The sequence below is a fragment of the Thunnus albacares genome, chromosome 17 (genome assembly GCF_914725855.1).
Source record: "Thunnus albacares chromosome 17, fThuAlb1.1, whole genome shotgun sequence".
Classification (NCBI taxonomy): domain Eukaryota; kingdom Metazoa; phylum Chordata; class Actinopteri; order Scombriformes; family Scombridae; genus Thunnus; species Thunnus albacares.
In genome coordinates this window covers 25,475,978-25,500,807 of record NC_058122.1, presented here as the reverse complement: position 1 = coordinate 25,500,807, position 24,830 = coordinate 25,475,978, and the positions used below count along the sequence as shown (strand labels likewise).

Sequence of the window (24,830 nt, the reverse complement as noted above, 5' to 3'; positions counted from 1 at the left end):
CCAATTTATCTGAAAACATGAAAAAAAAATCACCAAATCTGGAGTAGAATGTTTTTCCCTCACAATATTTTAAAAAATGAGCAAAATTAAAATATATTACCCAACATAACGCGGAGTATATGTGACTACAAACAGCCAGTGTATTAGGGATGTGCAGAAAGCCCAGTATTTGTATTTGTATCTGTATTTGTTGAGGCAGAAAAATTATTTGTATTTGTATTTGTATTTGAATAAAGGTGGGAAGAGGCTTAAAAAGCCTGTTTTTGTATTTATTACGCTTTTTATTTGTAAAAAAAAAAAACAAAAAAAAAAACATTATTTGTGCTTTGCCGAATAATGTATTTGTATTCAGGCACACCCCTTCAGTGTATACAGGTTGAGCCTGACTAATAAATCATGGGCATGGATCCATTATCAGCCTGAGAAATTACAGCACAGAAATGCCAAAGACATGTTTGAGAGCATTAAGCGAGTTTATTTTTCAATTATAAAATGTCCTGCCCAGTTCATGTTTGTCTTTTATTTCAAATTAAATTCAGTCTAGTATCAGTCGAGCTTGAACAGGTAGCATGGTTGAGTTTCTGGTACGTAACTGTGGTGGAAATTTAAGATGAATTCACAGAAAGCAAGATGTCTTTCAGAGGTTTATCACAATATCCAGAATACACATTCTCCCAGTTTACTCGGCTGAAGAGATACTGTATGAAGTTCAGTGTTTGTTCATACATTCGTCATCCCCACAGGTGTCTTTTAATGAATACACAATGTTCCTTCTATTCATTCATAGCTTCTTATCTGTTTTTCCTGCTTAGGGAGTTTTCTTCTCTGCGTCTGTTTACTGAGGAATAGAAGTTGAAGGCCGAATCTCAGCTTGCTTTAATTAACTGATCCACACCTGTTGGGAGGCAGCGATGAGACACATGAGAGAAGAACTATGTTGTTGACCTAGCTGTAAGACAGTATAACATAAAACAATAAAAAATAATCTTAAGACAATAAACACAAGAGTAAAAATATCCATTACAGTAACCGTGACCAAGTTGTCTTGTTGCCAAACCTTGTAATTGACTAACTTTAGCTAAACTTCAGGCTTTACCTGAGTCATTTTCTTACCTGAACCATACCATACCTTATTATAATGAAACAAAGACAACTGTATTCTGCACATACAGTATGAAAGTATTTGGGTGAATTACCACCAACCCACAAATAAAAAAAAAGCTACAGACGGTTACTGTCAACTCGTTTTGTGACCTTTACAACATGTGTTTGCCGGGAAATGCTGCAGTCAAAAGCTTAAGGCGTTACATCAAATTGCTATGAGACTAAAAACATGGGAAAATGGTCGATATGCCTTTTGCCAGTTGAGAATGGATCCAGCACTTTACTGCTCGTTCAACAAAAGATACAATCGGCTTTCATGTTGGAGTGGGTGGATCACAGGTGGAAGGCTGATCGACCGGCTTCTCTGCAAACACAAGTGATGATCGCTGCTTCAAATGTCTCCCTCGTGTCTGCTGTAGTTTTCAGTTTCCATACATTTCCATCCTAAATTAGATTTGTATTGAAAAACCCTTGAGCCTGCATAATCGAGTGAAATCCAATGCCAGTTTCCTCCTCCTTTATTGCTGTGTTGCTGCTTGTTTGCGGCCTGTCGTGTCATGTTGCTTGTGATGCTTTGTACGTCCGCCGACCTGCTGCTCAGACCTGCTGTGTGAAATAAATCTGGCACCTTCAGTTCCACGTGGCGACACACATCACTCCTGTCACAAACGAGACAGAGTGCTGCACGACGCCCATAAAGTCTTTGGTGTTCTTGTGCTCTAAAAGCACACATAACACACATATCCGCCCGTCCAGTGATTGACACACACACACACACACCGACGCATGCCCTCCTTGACATGCAGAGTGTGAGTCACGCATTCATGCACATAGTTTCTGACTCACAAACCCCTCTCAAACGTAAACAACAAAGAGGTGTTACTGGACGTTCTATAACTCAGAGCTGTGTTTGTTTACTGGTCCGCTGTTGTATGTGTGAATGATGCTCTCCTCTTCCTCAGACCGACAAGAAAGACCCCCAGGGGACCACCTCTGTGGCGGGCTTCGAGGTTCTTCTGCAGAAGCAGCTGAAGGGCAAACAGATGCAGAAGGAGATGTCCGAGTTTATCCACGAGAGGTAAAAGTCAGATAAGACTCGACTCCACTGTCATAACAACAAAAAGGAGACTGTAGCTTGTTGAAGGCAGTTATGAATTATGCTTTGGATGCAGATATCATCCCCCCTGGTGGAGATGATAGTAACCCCAGTGACCTACTATCCTAATAGATAAGTCTGATGATATTCTGTATTTCTCTTATTGGTTATAAATCAGATTAAAAGACCAAAACCAACAATGAATTGATCGACTTACAAGTATTGTGTGTGTACCTAAAGACTGATGTCTTATTCCTCTGGCCCGTAGAGCTCCATTGTTGTTAAAAAACTATTAAAAACATGTCAATGAGCCACACAGCTGCACTGGGTGACATGTTCCTTCATTACCATGAACACACATACTGTCCTGCTGCCAGAAATACTCACTAGTGCACCACATGTGGATTCATCCACTACAAAAAATAGACCCTAACAAATGAGCAATTTATTCCTGTTTGAGTAACATTAGCTAAAAACTTTTACCTTTTTAAAAAAAATGAAACTATATATTTAGGAATCATTTTTAAAGACTTACAGTATATCTTCAGTAGAAACTAGGGATGTGCAGAAGGCCTGGTATTTGTATTTGTATTTGTATCTGTATCTGTTGAGGCAGCAAAATTATTTGTATTTGTATTCGAATAAAAGTGGAAAGAGGCTTAAAAATCCTGTTTTTGTTTTTATTAAGCTTTTAATTTTAGAAAATTAAAGTGATGAAGCATGTGTCAGTAGTTCAGCTTTATCTCTGGGGAACACCCCCAACTCCAGGAGTGATGTCCAAATTAGGAAATGTGCGTCATGTAGCAGGTGGATGTGACTCCCCTCGTTGAGACCTGCTGACAGATAGACTGAGATAGTGATGTAACCGACCGCTGGTATTTGACTTGTTTTTTTTGTTTTTTTTCCCGAAAACAAATAATTTTTAAAATATTTGTATAAAACAAATATTCATAAAAACCCCACTATTTGTGCTTTGCCGAATAACGTATTTGTAGTATTAGTAGTACCCCTAGTAGAAACCAGTGGGTTTTGGGCATATAGCAGAGTCTGTGAGAGACGAACTAACACAATATTGCCTGAATATTATCCTTAACATGCTGCTTTTTCAATGGATTTTTTTTTTTTCAACAAATTCAGTTTTGCCAGTTCTTGTAAATATCAAGGTCCTGGCTTCTCAAAAACTCAACCAGAAGCTGCCAAAATGATGCCAACAAGAGCTGCATTTGCACCTACAGGCTTAACTGTTGGCAGAGGGAATAAGAGCTACTGTAGCTCTGTGTGTGGGAAGTGTGGATTATAAAACATCTTTAGTTCAGACCAAACAAGCAGCATAAGATGGATTATTGATATAATGTGTCATTAAATACTACAGATTCAGATTCAGTAAAATTATTTCCTGTGGTCAAAAAAAAAACAGATATTTCCTAGCAACACTTTTTTTTGTTGTTGTTCATCGGGTTCAGAAAAATCAATAAATCTACCTTATCAGTCAATGTTCAGTAGGTCTTTCTGAGGTTTATCTTTGTGTTATCACCAACGGTTTTTGTATTTCTGTGCTCTTTTGTCATTGTGGTGGCACTATGGAAGATTTGAGTTATTTGAGTCACATTATTTGTTTTTTGAGAGAAATATTTCATGTTCAAATGTGTACTGGCCTTCATAGTAATGACATTTACTGCACCTTATTACATTATATACACTAAACTTTATAACCACAATTACCCAAATTACAAAGACACTTTCTGATGCGTGCAATGAAGAGAAACCATGTCGTATAGTGTCAAAAAATGTCATGTCTATGTATACATACATAGCAAATGCCTTTGTTTTGCCAATATATGAAAACAAAAATTAAATTCATTGAGATGATGCTACTAACGTGGCAAAATGTATTTCAGCTCCAAAAACAATCAGAGAAACAATCCAGAGAAAGCTCAGTTTAAAAAAAAGGATCTCAAGGGTGTTTTGTCCCAAATGTTTGTCTTACAGGAGGTTTGCGATTTATGCTCGCAACTGTTAATTAAACGAGTCGTAGATCCCGACCAAGTAACTGAACATACAGGGGAATTCACAGATTAGTAGTTCCTCCTGAATCCAAACCAGGATGTCAAAAGCAACATGAATAATAAGCAAATTCGGTTAAAACTTTTACATCCGATCTCACACCTCTCTATATAATTAGCTCCACCTAATTCTACAAAAGCTCTATTCACGCACAGGTCGTGGGAAGTTAACGAACGTTCCCCTTTGAATATATGTAGCCACACATTCGAGGCCGCCGTCTTCCAAATCAAGTAGATTTCTATTCACCGCTGACCTTTTCTGTGTTGTTTAGCTGGGTTGCTCGGCGCCGGGAGTATCCTAAAGTTACATGTAAGAACGGGTGTTGTGACCTTCTTTAGATGACAGATTTACTCAGGTGTGGATGTTAAATGTGAGTCCGGTGGAGGAGGTGAAGATCACAAAGTACAAAAACACGGCTGTCCTTGTTCCATGTCTCATTTCCATCTCATTTTTAGAGATGGAAACTGTTCTGTAAAATACTGATGGAGAATTTTTCACAAGCACAATGGGGGCTATTGATGTTACATTTGGTTTTCAGCCTCTGTGTCAAATTGTAGAAGTTTCTGTCATTCTACTGCAATGTGCCCCTGAAATTATCTCTGTTTTTCTTCACTAAAGCAGCTTCCGTCCTCCCTCACAGCTCACAGTTTCACATCTTGCTCTTTGTGTTTCAGGATAAAGATTGAGGAGGAATATGCCAAGAACCTCTCCAAACTGTCTCTGAGCCCCCTGGCAGCACAAGAGGAAGGGTGAGTGCAGTAAACATTCGCTGTAAGACAAAACCGTGTGTGTGTGTTTGTGTGTGCAGCCTGAAAGCTCCTTCTCTGCAAAACAGGACATAGATTTAGTAATTAACAGAGGCGTGTCTAAAGATAGGACTTTTTAAATAGATGTATTCCCACACTACTTTTTGTGTTTCATACACCTTTCAAAGACTGTTATCTAACCGATGAATGGATGCTTTTTCATGTTTGTCTGTCAGTAAAAGAACAAAAAAACCTTTGAGGAGGAGATCTCACAATCAGTAGAAAGGAAAAGATAAGGTTTGGGCCGAGTAACAGTCAATTTCGGATGCTTTCCTTATCCGATAATTCCATAATTACGGAGCATTTTTGTTTTGCCCATGAAAATGCAACGAATGGAGACACAAAGTTGAGTCCAAATATCAAGTGTGTTTCTGCAGGTTCAAGGAATTAAATGAAAGGAAAATTACTTCTCAGAGAGCTTAAACACTCAGCTATTGTCCATCAGGTTACAGTAAAGATATCACTTTTTTTTTTTTTTTTACACCATTAGTTTTATCAGTTATAAGATCGCTGAGAACTCAGAGCACAACGGCAAACAAGGAGAAAGATTGTGAACAAACCTCCAAGTTGAACCATAAATCACAATTTAAACTGTCCGTTGTAAACATCCGTCACAACTTATACCTTCAACTTTGACCCACCATACATACTGTAGTCGTTCACACACAGTTTTCCAAATAAAGTGGACACTAATCTGATTGTCTGACTGCAGTTGTTTGTTCAAGATCACAGCAATTACTTCAGTTAGTTCAATGTTACTGTAGCCAGTGGTGGAAGTAGTATCGAGGTCTTTTACCCCAATAAAATTAGCACTAACACAAGATAAAAATACTCCATTACCAGTAAAAGTCCTGCATTCAAAATGACCTTAAAGTATCATGAGTAAAACACTTAATATCCAAAATGGTCTTGTGTTTGTTTGGATAGTCTAATAATGTATCTTAATGTATATTATCTCTCCAAAGATTGTTTAATTTATTTCACAATCTTTTCTCAGGACTCTGGGAGAAGCCTGGACTCAGCTGAAGAAGAGTCTCCACGATGAGGCCGAGGTTCACCTGAAGTTCTCCAACAAGGTGCTTAAGACTTTTATTAGGGAAAGAAATGTTTTATTATCGTAGAGAGCTAAAAACAATTTGACTTTTCTCTCATTTTCCAAGCAAAAATGTTGAACACACTCTGATTTCAGCTTCTTGTTCTGTCATATATGATAATAAACTGAACTTGGATTTATGGTGAAATAAAACAAGAAACATGAAGTTTCCACTCAATGATAAAAAATAATAATTGGCTGCAGTATCTTAAAGGTTTTAGGAGTAAAAAGTAGTAGCTTAGTTACATTTATGCATTTATATCTTTCTCTATTGAGAAGAGTCTTCTTTCATCACTGTGTGGAAGCCTTCGGTTCGCAGTTTTCTGCACCTTCAGGTCAGGTGTTAAATGTTTTCAATCACCTGAAGTAATGGATATTTGATCTGACCACATCCTGAGGTGACCAGTGTTATTTACCTCAACCTTGTCGGTGTTGACACAAGAAAGTGACCCGTCCGTGGTCCGATTACCAGCGATGCAGAAACCACACGCTGGCTTCAGATGCAGCCTTAAATAACGCTTGGAGCTTTTCATAGCCCTCTGTTGTCTAATTAATTAGTTACGTGTTCTGATGAGCTCACACTCATGGCCAGGCAGACTCTTCCGTGCTCCATTTGCACTCTGACGCCTCATTATGAACAGGAGTGAGGAGAAGGTAATGCCTGGTTAGGCAGAGAGTCTTATCAAGCCTGCAGAAGCCCCAGCTCATATTTCTCCTCTGAGTTTCTAATAAGCTACATTTAAGCTAATAGCTGCTAGTTTTGGCATTTGCACCAGGTTAGCATTCTGTATGGAGAGCTAACACTGCTGACACGCTCTCTGTGGTTTATTGAGGTGTCAGAAAAAACACATTTTCTAATTATTGGACATCACAGTAACAGTGTAATAGTCTCCCTTTATGGGTATGGATCTCACTTTGTAGAACAGAATTTATTAAGCTATACTTTTCCATGGTTTTAACTGCGTCAAGCGACATTGATTTCAGAAAAAGGCTTTTGCACATAACTATGTTTTAAGAAACCAGGCAAATGTTTCAACATTTTGCCACAAATAAAAACAGTAAACAATAAATTAAAAATTCTTGTTCATTCAAGGAGCTTGGTTTATGAACAACACTTGAACAATGTGTTTGCAACACAGCACTTACTCTAAGTAGTATGAATAGGGGTTTTATATTGATAAAACTAATAAAAATGTAATATTTAGAAGAGGTTATGTAATCAGGTCTGCTCCAGGTGTTTTTTCTGAGCTGAACTACCCATATATAGATTTTACTTTCCAGTTCATAGACTTTATTGTCCATTTGGTGCTCATTAGGACATCAAATAAAGTTCTGACAAAACAGGGATACTGTATAATCCTTACAAGTTTGGAGAATATCATTAAGTAGTCCAAAGTTGTCTTTACCTTCTTCACATGATACTGCACAATAAGCATTGTTACCACGCTGTATTTCACCAACAGCTGAGTGACATGTTTTCACAGCTCCACAGTGAGGTAGAGAAACCCTTGTTGACGTTCAGAGGCGACAACTTCAAGAAGGACCTGAAAAAGTACGACCATCACATCGCCGACCTCAGGAAGCAGCTGGCGAGTCGCTACGCAAGTGTGGAGAAGGTACATCTGACGTGCCAGTATAGTAATACTTATGTAAAGGCCTCAAAGAGTACAAATTAAACACTGTTTCCCTTAATACTTAATGACCAATGTTTCCATCCAAGTGGTGCACAAATTTCCAAGTAAATCTCGAGACTCTGCAAGAGAAAAATACAAATCGATGTTTGTTTATATCAGAGAGATTACATAATGAAAAGATCTCCAGTAACTCCTACACTTTGTACAGGATAGTACACTACTTTGTTGCTGCTTCCCACCTGCTAAATCATTTCATGAATGAATTTGTTTTTCTCTGTGTACACATACCTTTTCTGTTTTTTATTTTTGCATTGCATGCGTTTTTAAAAGCAAGCCAAGAGAGAGGAGGAAGCAGGTTTAATCACTCTTGACTGCATTTTCTCGTTATAAACTTTTCCACATCAGTCAATAGTTAAAACATTTGCTATATTTTGGTCATTTTTACGATTTTATGGTGCCTCTGTTTAGGTTTTCTTAGACACATATTGAAAATGTGCATAAAAAAGTAGATGCTTACTGTTGAATCCCTACATACAAGAAAGTCCACATAGTATTTTTACCTAATTACACATATCTATTAAGCTGTTTCTTGCACGGCACATATGCAATGTAATTTTTGATACAATAGCCCATTGATTTCAGATAAAAGTAGACAACACACCCAGTTCTTGCACTCAAGGAAATCTTGTGGGCAGATCGTTAAATCCTAAACTGTGACTGTGAAGGGACCAAAAAAATCCTGCACAGTCAGCCATTTGTACTTACTCTATTCATGATGTTTTGGTTCTCGCCTTCATCAGGAAATGTTCAAAGTAAATTGAGTACAAGTGATTTTTTGATCCTTTCACAGACAAAAGTAGACAAAGGCAGCTCCTCATTTCTAGTTGGCAACTGTTTTACCAGATTCTGCTGGCTGGAACGACATCTGTCACTAGCAGATTTTATCAACTGTTGTAAGATGGCTGAGAACGTTAGCTCGATGAGTTGGTTTAAAATGCTGTCAGCGACGGATTCTTTAATGTTTCTACCTGACTTGTAGTAAAGAATCTCATAAAAGTCATCCCTAAATATGCACTTGACACTATATACAAGATGCTAAAAGATTAAATTCAGGCAACAAATCAGTATACTCACCAGTTGATGATCTGTGTCGAAGACGTGGAAATAGAGAAACAGCATTGTTCTTGTATATTGGACTGTATATCTAGGTCTAATATTACAGGTATGACGAAGAAAAATATAATATCTCACTGTTATTTCACTCTTAACATATCCCTGTTTGGCTGTTTAGCTTTATTGCATGTATCGTATTATCAAACATTTCATATGAGAAGAGAAAAGGCTTTGAGGATGAAAACTACACTAACTGATGTGTTTGGCGAACGTAACGGCGTACTATCTTGGGTAACAGTGGCTGGTGTTGCTTGAGTGTAAACGTACCTAAATCCAGTAAAGAGCAGGACAGAGCTGCTAATGATAGCATCCAAGACCGGCTTCCACACAGCAGGGAAATACTACACAGGAGTTGTGCTAGTTGTGAACAGGGATTCATTAAACATAACCTGTAACCTCACAAAGTAATGTAATTAGCTCACGTACTGATATTCTAACTCTCAGCCTTGGAGCTAATGTAGTTACTGTAGGTAGCAAGCTTGTTAGCCGGACATGTGCCAATGATTGCGGCTTAACGTTACAGAAGACATACTTTTGCTTCTGTGATTTAGGTTTTGGAACGGCTTAAAAAACCACACCACCCTCCACTGTTTACTATCACTGAAGCTATCCCAGCTATGAAAATGATTTCCAGCTAAAAACTTTTGGCTCCATCTCTGCTCCACTGCATTAGGTGACCTAATCAGTGGGTTTAGGCTGACTCCATCCCACATGGTTTCTTTTTGTTGTTGTCTGCTGAAAAAGAGATTTTCTTGGCTCACGCATCACTGTTACTGTATGTTTACCTTTCAAACACTCTTACACAATGACCTTGGAGAGAAGCCTCAACTCGAGAATAAACAACTCTATGATATGGATTAAAAATAGATTAAAGGATGAGTACAGGATCGGTGCGTGGATGTCAGTAGCCATCATGAAAAGGCTGTAATTACTCTTGTAATAGATGTAGGTACAGTAAATCTGCGGATTATGCTGAATGACTCATTGTTTCTACGTTCATACATGCTGCTTGATGTGTGTGTGTGTTTGCGTGACGCAGGCCCGTAAAGCCCTGGCAGACAGGCAGAAGGATCTGGAGGTGAAGACCCAGCAGCTGGAGATCAAACTCAGCAACAAGACGGAGGAGGACATAAAGAAGGCCCGGCGGAAATCCACGCAAGCAGGTCAGAGGTCACAGAGTCGGAGCTTAAATAGAGTTGGTCACAGCAAAACTTTGAAACATTTGCCAGATGTTACTAAATAACTTTACTGAGACACGGGGGAGCTGAAATGTTTGTTATGAGAGAGAATATATAGTACAGTAATCTGAACCAAAAGCAGAAAAAACTACAAAACTCAAACTCAAGGTGTCAAAGACTGTGTAGTAAAGCTAGAGAAGGTGAATCACAACAAAAACAAGTGTCACATGTTTAGCTAAAGTGAGGGTAACCACAATCTGGTACAATATCATCTGTTTTTGTGACATTTTGGGAAATACACATATTCACTTTCTTGCTGAGAATTAGATGAGCAGATTGAACCACTCTCTATCATCTTTTCATGAATTATCCTACAGATGCATCTCTATCATAACAACAACTTTTTGTTGAACTTTAATTACCTTAAAGTCCAACTGAAATTAAATTGCTTTTTTTTCTTGTCTGCTACAGCATACATATTCACCAATAAAGCATTTGCATAAAGCAGTAACAGTTTGGCAGAGCAGACAGTCACACTGAGCCTGATTGCATCCTGCTACACAACACAAGAACCACAGACTGAACAACAACCCAAATGAGCTTTCTTGCTAAAGTCTCATTATCTAACCCACAAACATAAACACACGTCTTGTCCTACACCTTCGCTTGTTGAACGAGCTGCCAAACAAACATTCACCAGGGAAAAGTGCACCGCCAAAACTCAGCAGGCTTAGCAGGCTGGATCGCTAATTAGCTGCTCAACTGCAGCACATTAAACAGCGTGTAAACATACCTGCAAATGTCACTTCTCTCGGTTTGTTTATATGCTGATGTGGTTACTTACTCTTCAATACCAGTGCTAATAACACACAGTCTGCCCATGACTTATAGCCACAGTACAAGTTCATTTATTTTGCCTCTTGCTCCGTACGGGGTTAGCCTGCCAGCTAATGTCAACCGAACACAGACACCGACACATCCTTCCAGTCAGCTGAGACAAAAAGGAGCATTTCTCATAATTCTCCAAAGACCGTTTTTCTTCATTTTAATAATACAAAACTATTAACAATACATTTTTAAAAGAACACATGGGGGATGACTAAATGTGATTTCTGTTGGACCTTAAATTGAAGAAACTAGAAAGACAAACACAGCAAAATAAATAAATCCTGCCTGAGATATTCTGTGTTTGACATTTTAATAATAAATAGGAGGAGTTCATGTTGTAATTGTTCTCTCATATAATCCTGCTTCAGTACAGGAAAAGTACTGCAGGAACGTATGTCCTTTCTCTCTTCCACTCAGTAGATTAGTCACAGTCCACAGCACTAATCAATAGCACCCATAAGGCAAAGTTAAATGATGTCAGCCTTGTGTCGGTGATCACCGCTACTACCTCAAGGTTAGACCAAATGTCGTTATGGCTCACTGCACACGCTGCCAAAGACAGAGATGTGTTTTTACCTTCACAGAAATTAATTTTAATAAGCCTCAGAGATGTTTTCTGTTTTACTATCTCACACATCTCCCTGTTTTTAGGATGAAAGGAGCTGAAATATCTTGCAGCATCTCAATTACATCTAATTTGGATTTGGGAGAGAGATATTTATAACTAGAAAAAAATATATACGATACCAGGAAAGTATGTCCAAACCTTTGACTGGTACTTGGAAGGTGACATTTAAAGAATTTATATAGAAACTTAGGTGATATTTACAGTGTTATTACAGTGTGAAGGCAATCTGACCTGCTGTTCGGTGTGGTGTCGTACTGGAATAAATAATCAGTATTAATTAATATCTAACCTTTCATAGTCAGGTATGAATCAGGTTCTATACTGCTACATATGGTCTTTATGCTTGGCATGTGGAGTTTGGGGTCACCAGTACTCCCAGCCAATCAGTGTAGTCAGCAATTAGGTTTAACCATGGGCCAGTTTTCTTCTGCACTGTTTAATGGGGGGCCGACATTAAGGCACAGTAAAAAAACAACCCGATATAGTTTTAATATGTTTTGTTTATGTCTTTAAATTAATTCAAGTTTAAAATTGACTTGACAGAGTTAAAATTAAATTGACAGATTTAGGGCTGTATCTGAGGGCAGATGTCATAATTCAAGTGACGGCTAACAGAGCTACAGCAGTTTATGTTAACACTCATTTGGCAAAAAATGACTCATAAACATGAACATATCTTCAGCATTACACTACGAGAATAGAAATGTAATTGATATGTTACCCAGCACTCAATAAATAGTGGCCTGCCTCATTTATTGCATACATTTATTGGGATTTATGTGAGCTGTGTTTACATTGTTATCTACTGTAGATTTATGGAAAGTCATATAAAAGATTTGTTATAATCTATAAAAGGGCACATGTTTAGTGTAATGGATGGTTAATAATGTTGTGTTAATAAAACCCAAGGAGCCTGTTTAAGAAGAGATCAGTGTGGTGCACTGTAAACCAAGTTTTCACAAAAATAGGAAACATTGTACAACACGATAAAAATCAGAGGAGAGCTTGTACATGGTAAAAAGCCATTTTAACAAGAACATGTCCACATTAAACCATGATTCCTCTGAGATGGAGTGATTCCTGAGCACCCTCTGCTGACCATGAAGGGTTTTGCTTCATGTGTACTGCATATTATGCACTCCTACCAACAACAACAGACATGCAGAGATGATCAGAGCGACCTACTTAACCAAATTACCTTGTAAATGCTGATTACTCTTTCCTTGAGGACTGACAGCAGACCTTTGTTGACCCTGACCTCTCCTTCACATTCCTGTCTATGTTTTCCAGGAGATGATCTGATGCGCTGCGTGGATCTCTACAACCAAACCCAGTCCAAGTGGTTTGAAGAAATGGTCACCACCAGCATGGTAAAACCCTCTCTGTTGAGTTCCAAATAAAAGTTTGCGGCTGTTTGACTCTGTTTCTGACTATAAACGTTTGTCTTCCTGCCACTTCAGGAGCTGGAGAAACTGGAGGTTGAACGGATTGAATGGATTCAGCAACATTTACGCCAGTACACCACTCTGAGGCACGAAACAGACATGTTCAATCAGAGTGTGAGTCTGTCTTCCTTTACTTACATTTTTCTGTAGATGTACTGTACCAAAAGTAGGTACTACAACAGGGAGTAGAGTAGAAATGTGGAGGCTAAACCCAACGAATATCAATTTATCTCCCTTTGCACCATGCATACATCACAAATCATAAAATCTATGTAACCTAAATTCATAGTGGCCAAACTGATGTAGGTTATATGAGATTATATGGCTTGTTTAGACGGGGTAAAACATTAATCCATAGTTTTCTCAAATCAAACAGTACAATTAATAACAATAGTAGTTATACTAGTATTAAGTAATATCAAACTGTTGTGCACCATGAATATTGAGTATTTTACCGGAAACAACCCTTAACACATTGTGTTTAAATTGGAGATTATTTGCATTTCTCTAGAAGTCCCTAACCCATACCTTTTTACTAACAGCTAATGAATAGATCAGCAACTGAGCAAACCATTATTAGACTTGCCAGTGATTGCAACTGGCTTTGATGTGATTTGCGTGCCACTTCAGCCGAGAGTGTAGAGCCCTCGGTGTTCCCCTGTCAGCCTTTCATCCAGCACGCTGCCTGTCATCACTCTGCGCCTCAGAGAAGCCCACCCAGACGCTCTGCTTATTTAGGAGACCAGAGTAAACCCTGTAAATCTAACGAGACGTATTCTGTCAGCACTGTGTGAATCTACCATAACAAGGGTGTTTCTGTGTGTGCTGGCCGAGAAATTCCACAGAGATGAAACACACACCAGAAACTCAATATGATGAAATGCTAGAAGAATGTACATTTCAAGTCATGATATTTTGTCATATTAACTGATTGTTGATGCCAGAAAACTGAAAGAGTAACCCAGAAAAATAAAATAGTGAGCCAATGATGAGCTGTTCTGTTAGCGTAACTACTGTTACGCTAGCTAGTTAGCCAGACACGCTAAAGTTTGCAGTTCACGTTAATCCATTCCTTACACTTTTGCTCTTGTGTTTTTGGTTTTGGAAAATGTTAAAAATGAAACCTTGAACCGTCAAAACTGTTTAAATACCATGTATTACTCTTTCTACAGCTCCACGCGCACCGCTTCTAGAGAGCCGAAAGTCCCGACATTATATCCTAGCTAGCCTTTGCTCCACTAGCCACTGTAACTCGATGCAACCCATTTAGCATTTCTTTCATTGATCATTATAAAAAATTAAAATGTGTTCCTAACTTTTCCACATTCTAAGGCAAATTGGCTCCATTATAGCACTTGCAATTCGAATTTGAAACCTTTGTGATTTTTAAGAAATTATAGCTACCATGACTTGAAACTTGAAAATTCACCAACACTATCTTCTGATATCTTTTAAAAACCTTTTTTGCTGTAATTCCTATTCCCTCAAAAACAATATCCCATCGTCTCCGTCATGTTGTTTTACAGACAGGTCTGAAATAACCACAGACACTTGACTCGTCTGCGGCCTGTGACGTTTAACCCACAATGGTCTAAAGTGTGTGGGAAATTCTGTTCATCAAAAAACTGAAATACTGAATAAACAATAAACAATAAACAATATTCAATCTTTTTTTTTTTTTTTTTTTTTTAAAAAAAAGCCATCTTTCTCTAAGCATATGAAGTGACCAACTAGACATACTGTTTAGACAGGCTATGTTTGGATTTTTTTGTGGATTTTTAGTTATTTACGTCACTACAAATGTCAGTGAATGAGACAGGCCTGCAGTGCCTAGATGCAGTTGATAAACTAAGACTGGACAATTGCTAGGGGAATTGGTTTTCTAGATAGTTTGTCATGGTCTTGAGACCAAGTAGTTGTTGAGAACTCTTGCTTTGGACCAGAGTGTTAAATGGACATGCCAACAAAGTGACTCCTCTACTTATTCTGTACACTTTATCTGATGCACAATCCTGCACCCAGTCGGTTTGTCTTATTTTGAATGCCCTTGACACAACCTTTCACCATTCAGTTCACGTCCTGTCAAGTAATAGAAAGTCACTGATGAAACAGTAATGTAGGCTAGCAGCTAGCACATCAAAATGGATGATGTAAAGACAAAAGTAGCCAGCGGTGAATACAAAATTGTGGACAATACCTCATCGAACTCTAAATCAGACATATAGGAGAAATTTGGTGTTATCAGAGACTGTGAGAACACTGTTAGTGGCTTTGCGGATTGTAAAAAGTGCCAAAAAGTATTAGCTTTTGATAGCTGCAAACTAGGCACATTGTCGCCAAGGAAACACATCAACTGCTGCAGGAGCACAGGTGCACTTTTATAAGAACACAACTCTAAAACCAGCAAAACAGTGGACAAAGAGGCCAAGACCCAGTTAGCAGGTAAATTTGCTGTTGTATTTTTGTATACACCAGGCTATGTTGCCCATGTGTTTACTTACAGATTCGGGTCGGGACTTACATTAACAGGATAATTGTTGGTAATAGGTTGGTTCTAGTAGCTTTACAGGTGCAGGTTTGCAAAATTGGACCCGTGCAAGACTCTGATCTGACATGTTGAGGTAATAATAATAAATGTACTGAATATACAAATGTGTATGTTTATTTCTAGACGGTGGAGCCAGTCGACCAGCTGCTGCAGAACGTGGATCCAGCCAAAGACAGAGAGCTGTGGGTGAAGGAGAATAACACCGGTGAGGTTCGGCCCGTGGACATGGACATTTAGACCATCCTGACCTGGCTTCAGCCATTCTGTCCTCAGTATTATAACACATCCACAGAGTCCCAGAACACTTCTAATAACACTGATCCAGGGACAGTGCATGTTCAGACCACTGAGGTCTGCTCATCCTGACTGGAATAACAGGAGCAAAGGTTCACACTTAACGCAGTCTGAGGCCAGAAAAACAGTAATGGATCAACCGTAAAAGTACCAGCATGTTCCTTCTAAATTTTAACCCTGTCATAATCAACATTAGCTTATTGAATGCCATTTAACATATTCTGCTGTATACCTGTTGTAAAGTTGAGACTATTAAAAAATTATATGTATTTTGAATCGTTTAGTTTAGCTTCAATCAACACTTTTCCAGTTTGAGTAAACCAAACACACACACACAAAAAAAGTCTGATTATTGATATTGCCTTTATTTTAGATACGGATATTGAAGCATATTGAAATCTTAGAATGAATATGATATATTTTCATATTTTGCTGGTTCATTTTGGTGGAAATGCATGTTTTGAATATCTTGCTTTTACTGTATATGGAGAGCTGCACAATTTGTGGAACCATGATGGTTGTTTTGGTATAGTGCAAGAGTTTAATTCACTGAATTTACACAAGGTATTCTCTATCTTGTAAGTGACTAAGAATCAATTTAGGAGCTTTTTCACAATACATGAGAATTCGCATGTACAGCGTTAATATCCAGTAACCTCAGTTGTTTAGGGAAAAAAAAAAAAACACACACACACACAGTGTTACAGGATGTGAAATTGATTTTGCTCGCCACAAGTCCCAACATGTGGTCAATCGAATTTAGGCCAGGGTCTATTTGGATCAGTCCGGAGGAAAAAGGTGGTCCAAGTTACACTGAAACACCTTTTAGTGCCTAACGGTTATATACCTGGAATGTCCTTGATATATCCTATCTGCATCAGTGTACATTTGTACATACAGGCTAGATGTATTTTGCTGTCAAATGTTAAACAGGCCTCAGATCTTTGGGCCGATGAGGTGTTTGTACTGTACAATGTTGTTTGTCTTATTTTTGGTAAATGTACAGAGAATATCCTCACGATGGTGTTTGGTAAAAGGGGCAACATGCAGCAGAAAGCAAAATTCACCAAATTACATATTGCAAAAGAGAAGATAAGGTAGGGAATTTTTAAATTTCACCAGTCATATGAATTGATCTGATGATCAATCCAGTGGAGCAAAAGCCACCTGACTCATCCCACCGATAAAACACATTTTATCAGAGATTGCATGTACCTACAGTATGTGTCTGTGTTTACATGTGTATGTGTGTGTGTGTCTGTCTTTGTCTTTACATTTTGTTGTGGTCTGTCTGTTCTGGATTTATTTGGATTATTACCTTTCTGTGGCCGTTCTTTAAAAGGACAAAGCCGATCAAATCACAAGTTGTAATCCAATCCAGTTTCCAGGCACAAGAAAAGAATTGTTATGAAAAAAAAAAGAATGCTTACCTGCCTTATCACCAACACATTAAGAATGCGTAATGTGCATTAAATTCACTTTGTGTAACATTATTTTTTGTGTTAAATGAATCAGGTAAACTGGATTCAATATGATCAGACCAGACTTTGCTTTGAAGCTAATCCCAAACTGCTCCATGCGCAGGTTTAAAATAGCATATCTGTTGTAGAGTTTTATCAGTGTGTGTCAATGTTGTGCACTAAATGTGACAAGTTATTATGTTCCAACTAAATGTTCTTGACAAAGAATCAACAATTTCATGATGAAGTAACGGTTGAGTTAACTGCCCTTCTGTGATGAACATTTTCATGACGTGCATTAAAATCCGATGTTCCCCATGTTTTAAGAATGTTTAATCATAGGTGACCTCTGTCCAGACAGTGTACTGTGGAATGCAGTGTCCAAAATAAATCTCCTCTTTGAAAAAATTAAATATCATGGTGTGTCGTTATGTAACTGTATTGGGAAGTTAGGATTTCAGAAATGGCAAATAATATTTTCATGGTTTTCAACTATTATTTCATGCAGAGGAACACACACACACACACACAGTATCTGACCCTTCTGTTTGATCAGCTGAAATTTTGTACCTTTTGGTCGGCTCATGGGGGGCACCAAACGCTGCTGGATCCAGTCCAGTACAGATTGGAAAGGAAAGTAAGGCAGGTGGATGGACACTGATACAGTATTCTGCCAGGTGTTAACCTGGAGTCAAAACTGGCTTCAGGACAAGATGATGCAAAGCCAACCACCCGCTCAGCAGAGCAGTATATGAGCAACTAGACTTTGATTGTATATGCTCAGCGTCTAAATACTGCTGCACATAATGATTAATTTCATGATCAGTTGACCTGCTGATTATTTTCTCAATTAATCAGTTAGTCGTTGGTTTATAAAATGTCAGAAAATCATAAAAAACTGTCTGTTTCCCATAATCCAGGTTGATGTCCTCAAATGTTTTGTTTTGTCTCAACCGAAACTCTACAACCCAAATATAGTCAGTTTACTATAATAGAGGATTAAAGAAAACGAGAAAATATTTAAATCTGAGTCAATGAGCCACACCATGTTCCTCATATCACAAAGGGTTTGGTCACTAAGCATGTGCAGGAGTGCAGTTTTGTTTACAGGGCTTCACTAGCTTGTTGTGCTAAATATCACAACCTAATATTAAAGTTGAGATGAAATCCTTGGTCATATTGTGCACCTATTCAACAATATATGCCGATTTCTTTTTACTCTTATGTCAAAATCCAAGCATGTTTTCTTCCTGTAAAACTAAATATGACGTGTCCTTACACATGCTTAAACCAACCAATAATATCACGACATCCACCCATCAATCAATCTTTCAGCAGCGGAGAGAGACGCCTACATTTCAGTGTTCCAATGAAATTCACCCCAACGTTATGTGCCACCTGTCTGTCCTGTTTCACTCTCAAAACGTTGTTTCATCTGGACTTTAAAGTTACTTATAATGAATGAGAGCTTGTAATATGTAGCACAACAAGCTAGTGTAGCACTGTAAACAAAACAGTGTTCCTGCACATGCTCAGTGGCGTCTTCTTTACACAGAACTACTCTCCGGAGACTGAAAACAGGATCACTGTTATTACTCCTTGTAGCTATTTCTGACCAAACTCTTTGTGATGAAGGAACATGTCACCCAGTGCAGCGGTGTGGCTCATTGATGTGTTTTTAATAGTTTTTTTTTACAACAACGGAGGTTTACAGCACACAGGAATAAGATATATCAGACTTTGGATACACACACGATACTTATAAGTAGATGAGTTCATTGTTCTGCACATGAGATTAGTTGACAATAATCATAGTCATCCTTATCCTTTAATGGTATGACACAAAAATAATAAATTCATTCATTCATTAATCACTTAGCTTGCTAGAAATATCGATAACAGGACACTAAATGAAAACAAAGATGACAAAAAAGTGGCAATGAGATTAGATTTGAAATTAAAGTCAGACTGTGCAAAGTATAGAAGCCATCCAGAGGCGTGTATTCAAGCAGTGTATCCCTCACTGTGCCAAACCCATATTATCCTAACTAGACACTTGAGTAAGGTTGTTTGTCTCAACTGACCTTCAGCTCCTAATAGGATTGGCTGATACAGGTGGATTGTTAACCTGAGCCTAATTCCTTTCATAAGGAGCTCTCGTCCCGAGTTTCTTGCTGTCAACCTAATGAATGAATCCAGGTGTGAAAAAACATGCTGTTACGCTGCCAGACACGAGAGAGTAAATTGGCTAGCATGGTGGGGGGGAGGGGTCATCGTTCAAACATTGTTAAATGGGATATAGAGGCTTATAAAGATGTTGTTGCACTACATGTTTAATACAGAACCACAGTGTAATCGCACAAAACTCACGGCTTAAAATGCCATTTCCAGAGATCCTCAGTTGCTGTTTTCTAGTATCAAATGATTTCTGAACAAAACTGCAACACTGTTTGGCTGGTTGCTAAGACCAAGAAAGAAAAAAAGAGCAGCGTGGGTCAAGCGGACAAGCAGCCAGATCATGTAAGAGTGTAAACATAAGAATAAAACAGTCTTAAAAGCACAAGAAGGGCCTTTTTTCCTGCCTGTGTAACTATTGCTTCTTCTCTTTCAGCTTGTCTTTAATTTTCTGAGGTTCATCGTATTGTATCAACCGCAGGATGTCCTTGTTGTCCATCACACCTTGAATGAATTCTCCCTCTGAGATTTTATCTGTGAAAGGACAAAAACAGAACAAGTAGAGTGGCATAAACACATCTGGCTGCATGTGAAGGTACAGTATAGAGAAGGTTTAAAGCAGTTGGTAAAGAGTTAAAAAATTTGTATGTTACCGTTGTCCTTTTTCCCGAAGAATTCCCAGATTTTTTCAGCCCTCTTCTCCGGCGTGTTTTCATCCTCGGGGAGGTTGTCCTGGTCATCAGCAGGAATCATGTTGAATATTGACTGCATGAAAGTAATTTTATAAGATGTATTCAACAGTTCATCATGAAATACAAAATAATCACACAAAATAACACCTTAAAGTCTTCAAAGTATCCATGAACCTCAATTTGGTGTTGAAAATATGAGAAAATTAATCAATTTTGATAATCAGTTGATAGTCTAATTAATTTATCAAGCAAAAATGCCAAAAATTTGCTGGGTCCAGATTGTCAAATGTGACAATTTGTTGCTTTTCTCTGCTTTGTATAACTGTAAATTTAATACTATTTTAAACAGTTTTTACAGACTAGTAGATTAATCAAGAAAATAATATGTAGATAATTTAATAATTGATATAATAATAATAATGATAATAATTGATAAATGATGAAAATACAATTAGTGGTAGTAGCACTTGCCTTGGTATTTAGCCTGGTTATTATTCTGTAGAGTCATTATTGTATATTGTGTGTACATATAAGGATTTAAACCCATGTCATAAAATCGACAACATTATGGATTCATCACAGTCTCATTCATCACAAGGCAGAAGTGCTAAATTCATTCCATTAAAGAAATTTAGCTATGAGAAATAAAGTCCAATGGACCATCTTGTTTTCATTGTTTATCCATATAAAAGGTTTTTTATACAGAGGCCGAATGGAAGTCAAAGTGAGTAATTACTGCGGGGAAACAGGACATTTCTATCAAATATGTACAGAATATAATATCAAATATACTTCAGGTTGTTAGCAGTAAATAGATAATGTTTTCTGTTCCACCGTGATCAAAGAAGAAGGTATAAGTACCCTAACAATCTCTAGGATTTCATTTTTGTTGATGGTTCCATTCCCGTCCACATCATACAGGGCAAAGGCCCACTCCAGCTTCTGCAGAGTCTTTCCACCGGAGGTGAGGTGCAGAGCAACAATGTACTCCTTAAAGTCCAAAGTGCCATCTGCATTGGTGTCAAAACTCCTGAATACGTGCCGAGCGTAGGCTGTGGGGTCTGCGTTCGGGAAGAAGCTGGCGTAGATGCCTTCAAACTGCTGCTTGCTGATCTTCCCGCTGGGACACTCCTTCAGGAAGGACTGGTACCAGGTGCAGAGCTCAGCCTCGGAGTATTTGGTGTTGGACTTCAGGTCTTCCAGGATCTCCTTCGACAAAGCACTGCTCTTTGTATTCCCCATGCTGCAAACTGGCTTTCACAAAGCTGAAATTGGTCTTGTTCTTCTTCTTGTCTTTCTGTCCTCCTGCTCCTCGCGGTTTGGCGGTAAAACCTCTGCGGTGCTCGTACGGGTTTCTGCCTTGTGTTCGCCCTGGCAGCCCCTCAAGGTGCCAAATGGGATTATGGTCATCGCATCTCTAAATCCAGACAGCTGTCTTGAAGATTAAGGGGATAACCACGTCACATCATTATGACACCTCTTTAAAGACACAGTTAAATACTGTAGGTACAAGCAGATGATTAAACACAACAGGTGGCTAACACTTTAAAGGTCAACATCTGGGAGACTTTTTATGCCTTTTGCAGCATTTTATTGCTTACACTACAGTACCATCTGCCATCCCTGGGCAACAACGCACTAATAATAATAATATTTAGTTATATAACCCTCATCCTACCAACATATTACCATACAAGGACTACCAACTGGGGTCCCCGGGGACCCCAAAGAATAAGTAACCATCATAGCAAAATGTTATTTCTTCTCAAAATATTATTAGTTATGTAATTAATGCATTAATGTCTGAATATATATATATATATATATATATACATATATATTATTATTTTAGGGAAAATTACAGTTGATTTGCATACTGTGTAAAACGAAAATATAAACTTTTCTTTAATACAAATTGCAGCTTTTATCCCAAGTACAATCTTTCCACAAAGCCTTCAAAATGACTGACAGAGGGCCCCCCCACCCTACCTCACCCCACCCTGATAGAGTGTGATACTTTAAATTAGGACCCATGGCAAACATGAACTCAATAAATAGTTACATCTATTACAAAAAAGCATAGACGGCATTAGGTGCTTTTGACCGGGTTCCCTCAGAACCCTAATACACTGGTATTTTTATATAGCACTAATTAAAACAGAAAAAGAAAACAATAATATGAAGTCATCAGGAATAAATTGATTGACAAAGTCTTGTAAAATTGGAACGATAGAATAAAGAGGCACCTGTGAGATAGAACAAAAAGTAAACCTCTGGGGTCTGCAGGTCACCCAGTCGGTAGGATTAAGGATAAAGCTATTCATATAACATGATAGGTAATAAAAGAAGCATGTTATCAAGCCTTTGTATATTACTGCACATTTATTTTCCTTTACTTTAGCGACTACCCTGCTTCCCTCTCCTCTTTTTACTCTCTTTTCTGACTTCTATCCATCATTTTCCTTTTTTATGTTTTAATCCTTTGTTTGTTTTACTTACTTTGTGTTTCTACCAGAATAATAAAGAAAATAATTGGTAGAGTATTTAATAATGAAAATAATGGCGGGAGCCTTTGCCTTGGTTATTATTCTGCAGATTCATGATTGTACACTGTGAGTGCTTGTAAGGATTTAAAACCATGTCACAAAGTCAACAACATTATGGATTACAATGAAAATACATTTGTTTTTGAACCATGTTTTATCACTGGGGACCTCAAACAGAAGTATAAAAGTAATTTTCTGTAGCGACTTCTGAAACATGTCATTGGTTCAAAATCATGTTTATAAGCAACTCTAATAAAAATTTGTATCAAGCGGATAAATAATGTTTTTAAGCTGTTAAAGAAGGCCAGTTGTCTCTAGATACCCAAACTGATCATTTGATTTAAAAATGCATCATCAGTTAAAAATCTGGTATATCTGATAGGACGTAACAATGATAATATAAAAACATTACCAGATTAGTTGCTGTACAATTGTAGGAAAGGAAAAACATACCCGAACTAAGAATATCCACATTTTAAGTGCTCTTGCTCACCTTTAAAAGTAGTGAGTAGTGAGTAGAATTTAATGAGTTATATGAAATAAGTTTTCGTAAGTGAATGGGTGAGGAAAGGGAAACAGTTTACCCACCTTTTTTTAAACCATTTTTACCATAACATGAGTCTTGATCTAGATCTAGCTGGGGGGGGGGGGGGTCATGGTGAAGCTCTGCGTGGTGCGGGCGGGCTGCTCCACCACAATGGGATGAGATTATCTGTGTCTCCAGTGTAATAGTCTCAGGCCAGATTACAAGACCATCTGCTGTAGCGGTGCCGAAACCACAGCAAGTGAAGGTAATTAAAGAACCAAGATGAATGTATGTGCTGTGTAACGGAGTGTTGGAGTTGCGTCTAAGCTATTCTAAGTACTGCACTGACATTTAAACTACGACAAAGGTGTCAGATGTGCCTCAGAACCCTAAAATCCTGCCGTGCTGATGATGCTTTTTGATGAGAATGTCTGATTAATATTAAATGAGACCTACACCCATATTTATGTATTTAGGATAACAGTGAGAGGACAACAGAATTCATACTGTATGTGTGCGGATCAGATATTGTGACTGGCTTGCAAAGGATCAATCAGAGCCGGTTGTTTTTTCTCAACTGGGACAGATTTCCTGATTTAACTAAAGCTGCTTTCATCCCAATGAATGCATGTTGTTCTCTTATTTTCTATGTTGGCCGATCATTCATTAGAGTGCACTTTTTTCCCCCTGCTTTACAGGCTGAAATATAGAATTAACCAGGTGTTTATGTTTTGTGTGATATTTTCCTTTTCTTGGCATTTTTTAAAATATGCTAAAAATATGAGAATGTCATTGGAATAATTACTGATTTCCTCAGTGGATAACTTTATATGTGATTCCTTAAATAACTTTTTAAATACATGCTGAGTATGTGATTCACTAAAGAAATATAATATACACAAATAGAAATGCACACACAAATATTTTTGTGTAGTTTATTGTGGGTTTCCCATTGTTTCTGACATCTGAAACAACTGAATTTGGGAGCAATGATCTGGCAATCTGCATATCTAGAAAACCCCAAATTATTGCTTAGTCTTAAGAATATCATCACGTAATTTTACATAATCACATAACATTTAGGTTTTTGTCAAAAAGCATGTTGAGCATCCCAGGGGACGGAGAAATACGCCCACTTTCAAATCTATCATCTGGCTGTCGTATACTCTGATATTACAGGGTTTGTCAAAATGAGTCCCCCCTGGCAGGTAGTTATTATGTAAAAAGGATGAGTCAAGGAAATATACACTGTACAACAGGCTTATTGCTTCATTAAGTGTAACACTGGACTTATTCGCCCTGTGTTTACATTTTTATTACATGAAAGCTAATGTTCAGAATAATCTCTTTGTATTCAGGGGAATTACTTTGTGAAACGTTGGCTACGACTTGGTCACTCAATGTACTGCTGTCACGAATTTACTAAGCAGTGAAAAAAAAAATTTCGGATACAAATACTTTTCTCACAAACAAAGCTAAA

At 38.0% G+C, this 24,830-nt stretch overlaps 2 protein-coding genes across 3 annotated transcripts in view; one reads left to right on the top strand and one right to left on the bottom strand.

Annotated features, from left to right (window-relative positions):
• The window catches only part of gas7a (growth arrest-specific 7a), a 42,498-nt gene extending 24,674 nt beyond the window's left edge, over positions 1-17,824 (top strand). For both annotated transcript variants that reach the window (XM_044331768.1, XM_044331767.1), the window contains 8 exons: positions 2,067-2,182; positions 4,939-5,013; positions 6,068-6,146; positions 7,648-7,779; positions 10,010-10,133; positions 12,955-13,034; positions 13,125-13,223; positions 15,781-17,824. In XM_044331768.1, coding sequence (XP_044187703.1) covers positions 2,067-2,182; positions 4,939-5,013; positions 6,068-6,146; positions 7,648-7,779; positions 10,010-10,133; positions 12,955-13,034; positions 13,125-13,223; positions 15,781-15,894 — 819 coding nt within the window. In that variant the 3' untranslated portion in view covers positions 15,895-17,824. The remainder of the gene's footprint in view (positions 1-2,066; positions 2,183-4,938; positions 5,014-6,067; positions 6,147-7,647; positions 7,780-10,009; positions 10,134-12,954; positions 13,035-13,124; positions 13,224-15,780) is intronic.
• A 609-nt stretch (positions 17,825-18,433) lies between these two features.
• LOC122967240 (S-modulin-like) lies at positions 18,434-21,986 on the bottom strand. The gene is made up of 3 exons (XM_044331778.1): positions 21,140-21,986; positions 20,240-20,351; positions 18,434-20,120 (listed from the first exon to the last, which is right to left on the bottom strand). The coding sequence occupies exons 1-3, from the start codon at positions 21,518-21,520 to the stop codon at positions 20,002-20,004; spliced, it is 612 nt and encodes a 203-aa protein (XP_044187713.1). The 5' UTR covers positions 21,521-21,986; the 3' UTR covers positions 18,434-20,001.
• Positions 21,987-24,830: the final 2,844 nt, after the last annotated feature.

What these genes read in the sequence shown, in the direction of transcription:
- LOC122967240 (XM_044331778.1), bottom strand. Translation starts at nt 21,520, where the DNA reads ATGGGGAATACAAAGAGCAGTGCTTTGTCGAAGGAGATCCTGGAAGAC. An exon ending in AAATCCTAGAGATTGTTAGG is followed by an intron (nt 20,352 to 21,139) that starts GTACTTATACCT and finishes ACTTTCATGCAG; the next exon opens with TCAATATTCAACATGATTCC. An exon ending in CTTCGGGAAAAAGGACAACG is followed by an intron (nt 20,121 to 20,239) that starts GTAACATACAAA and finishes GTCCTTTCACAG; the next exon opens with ATAAAATCTCAGAGGGAGAA.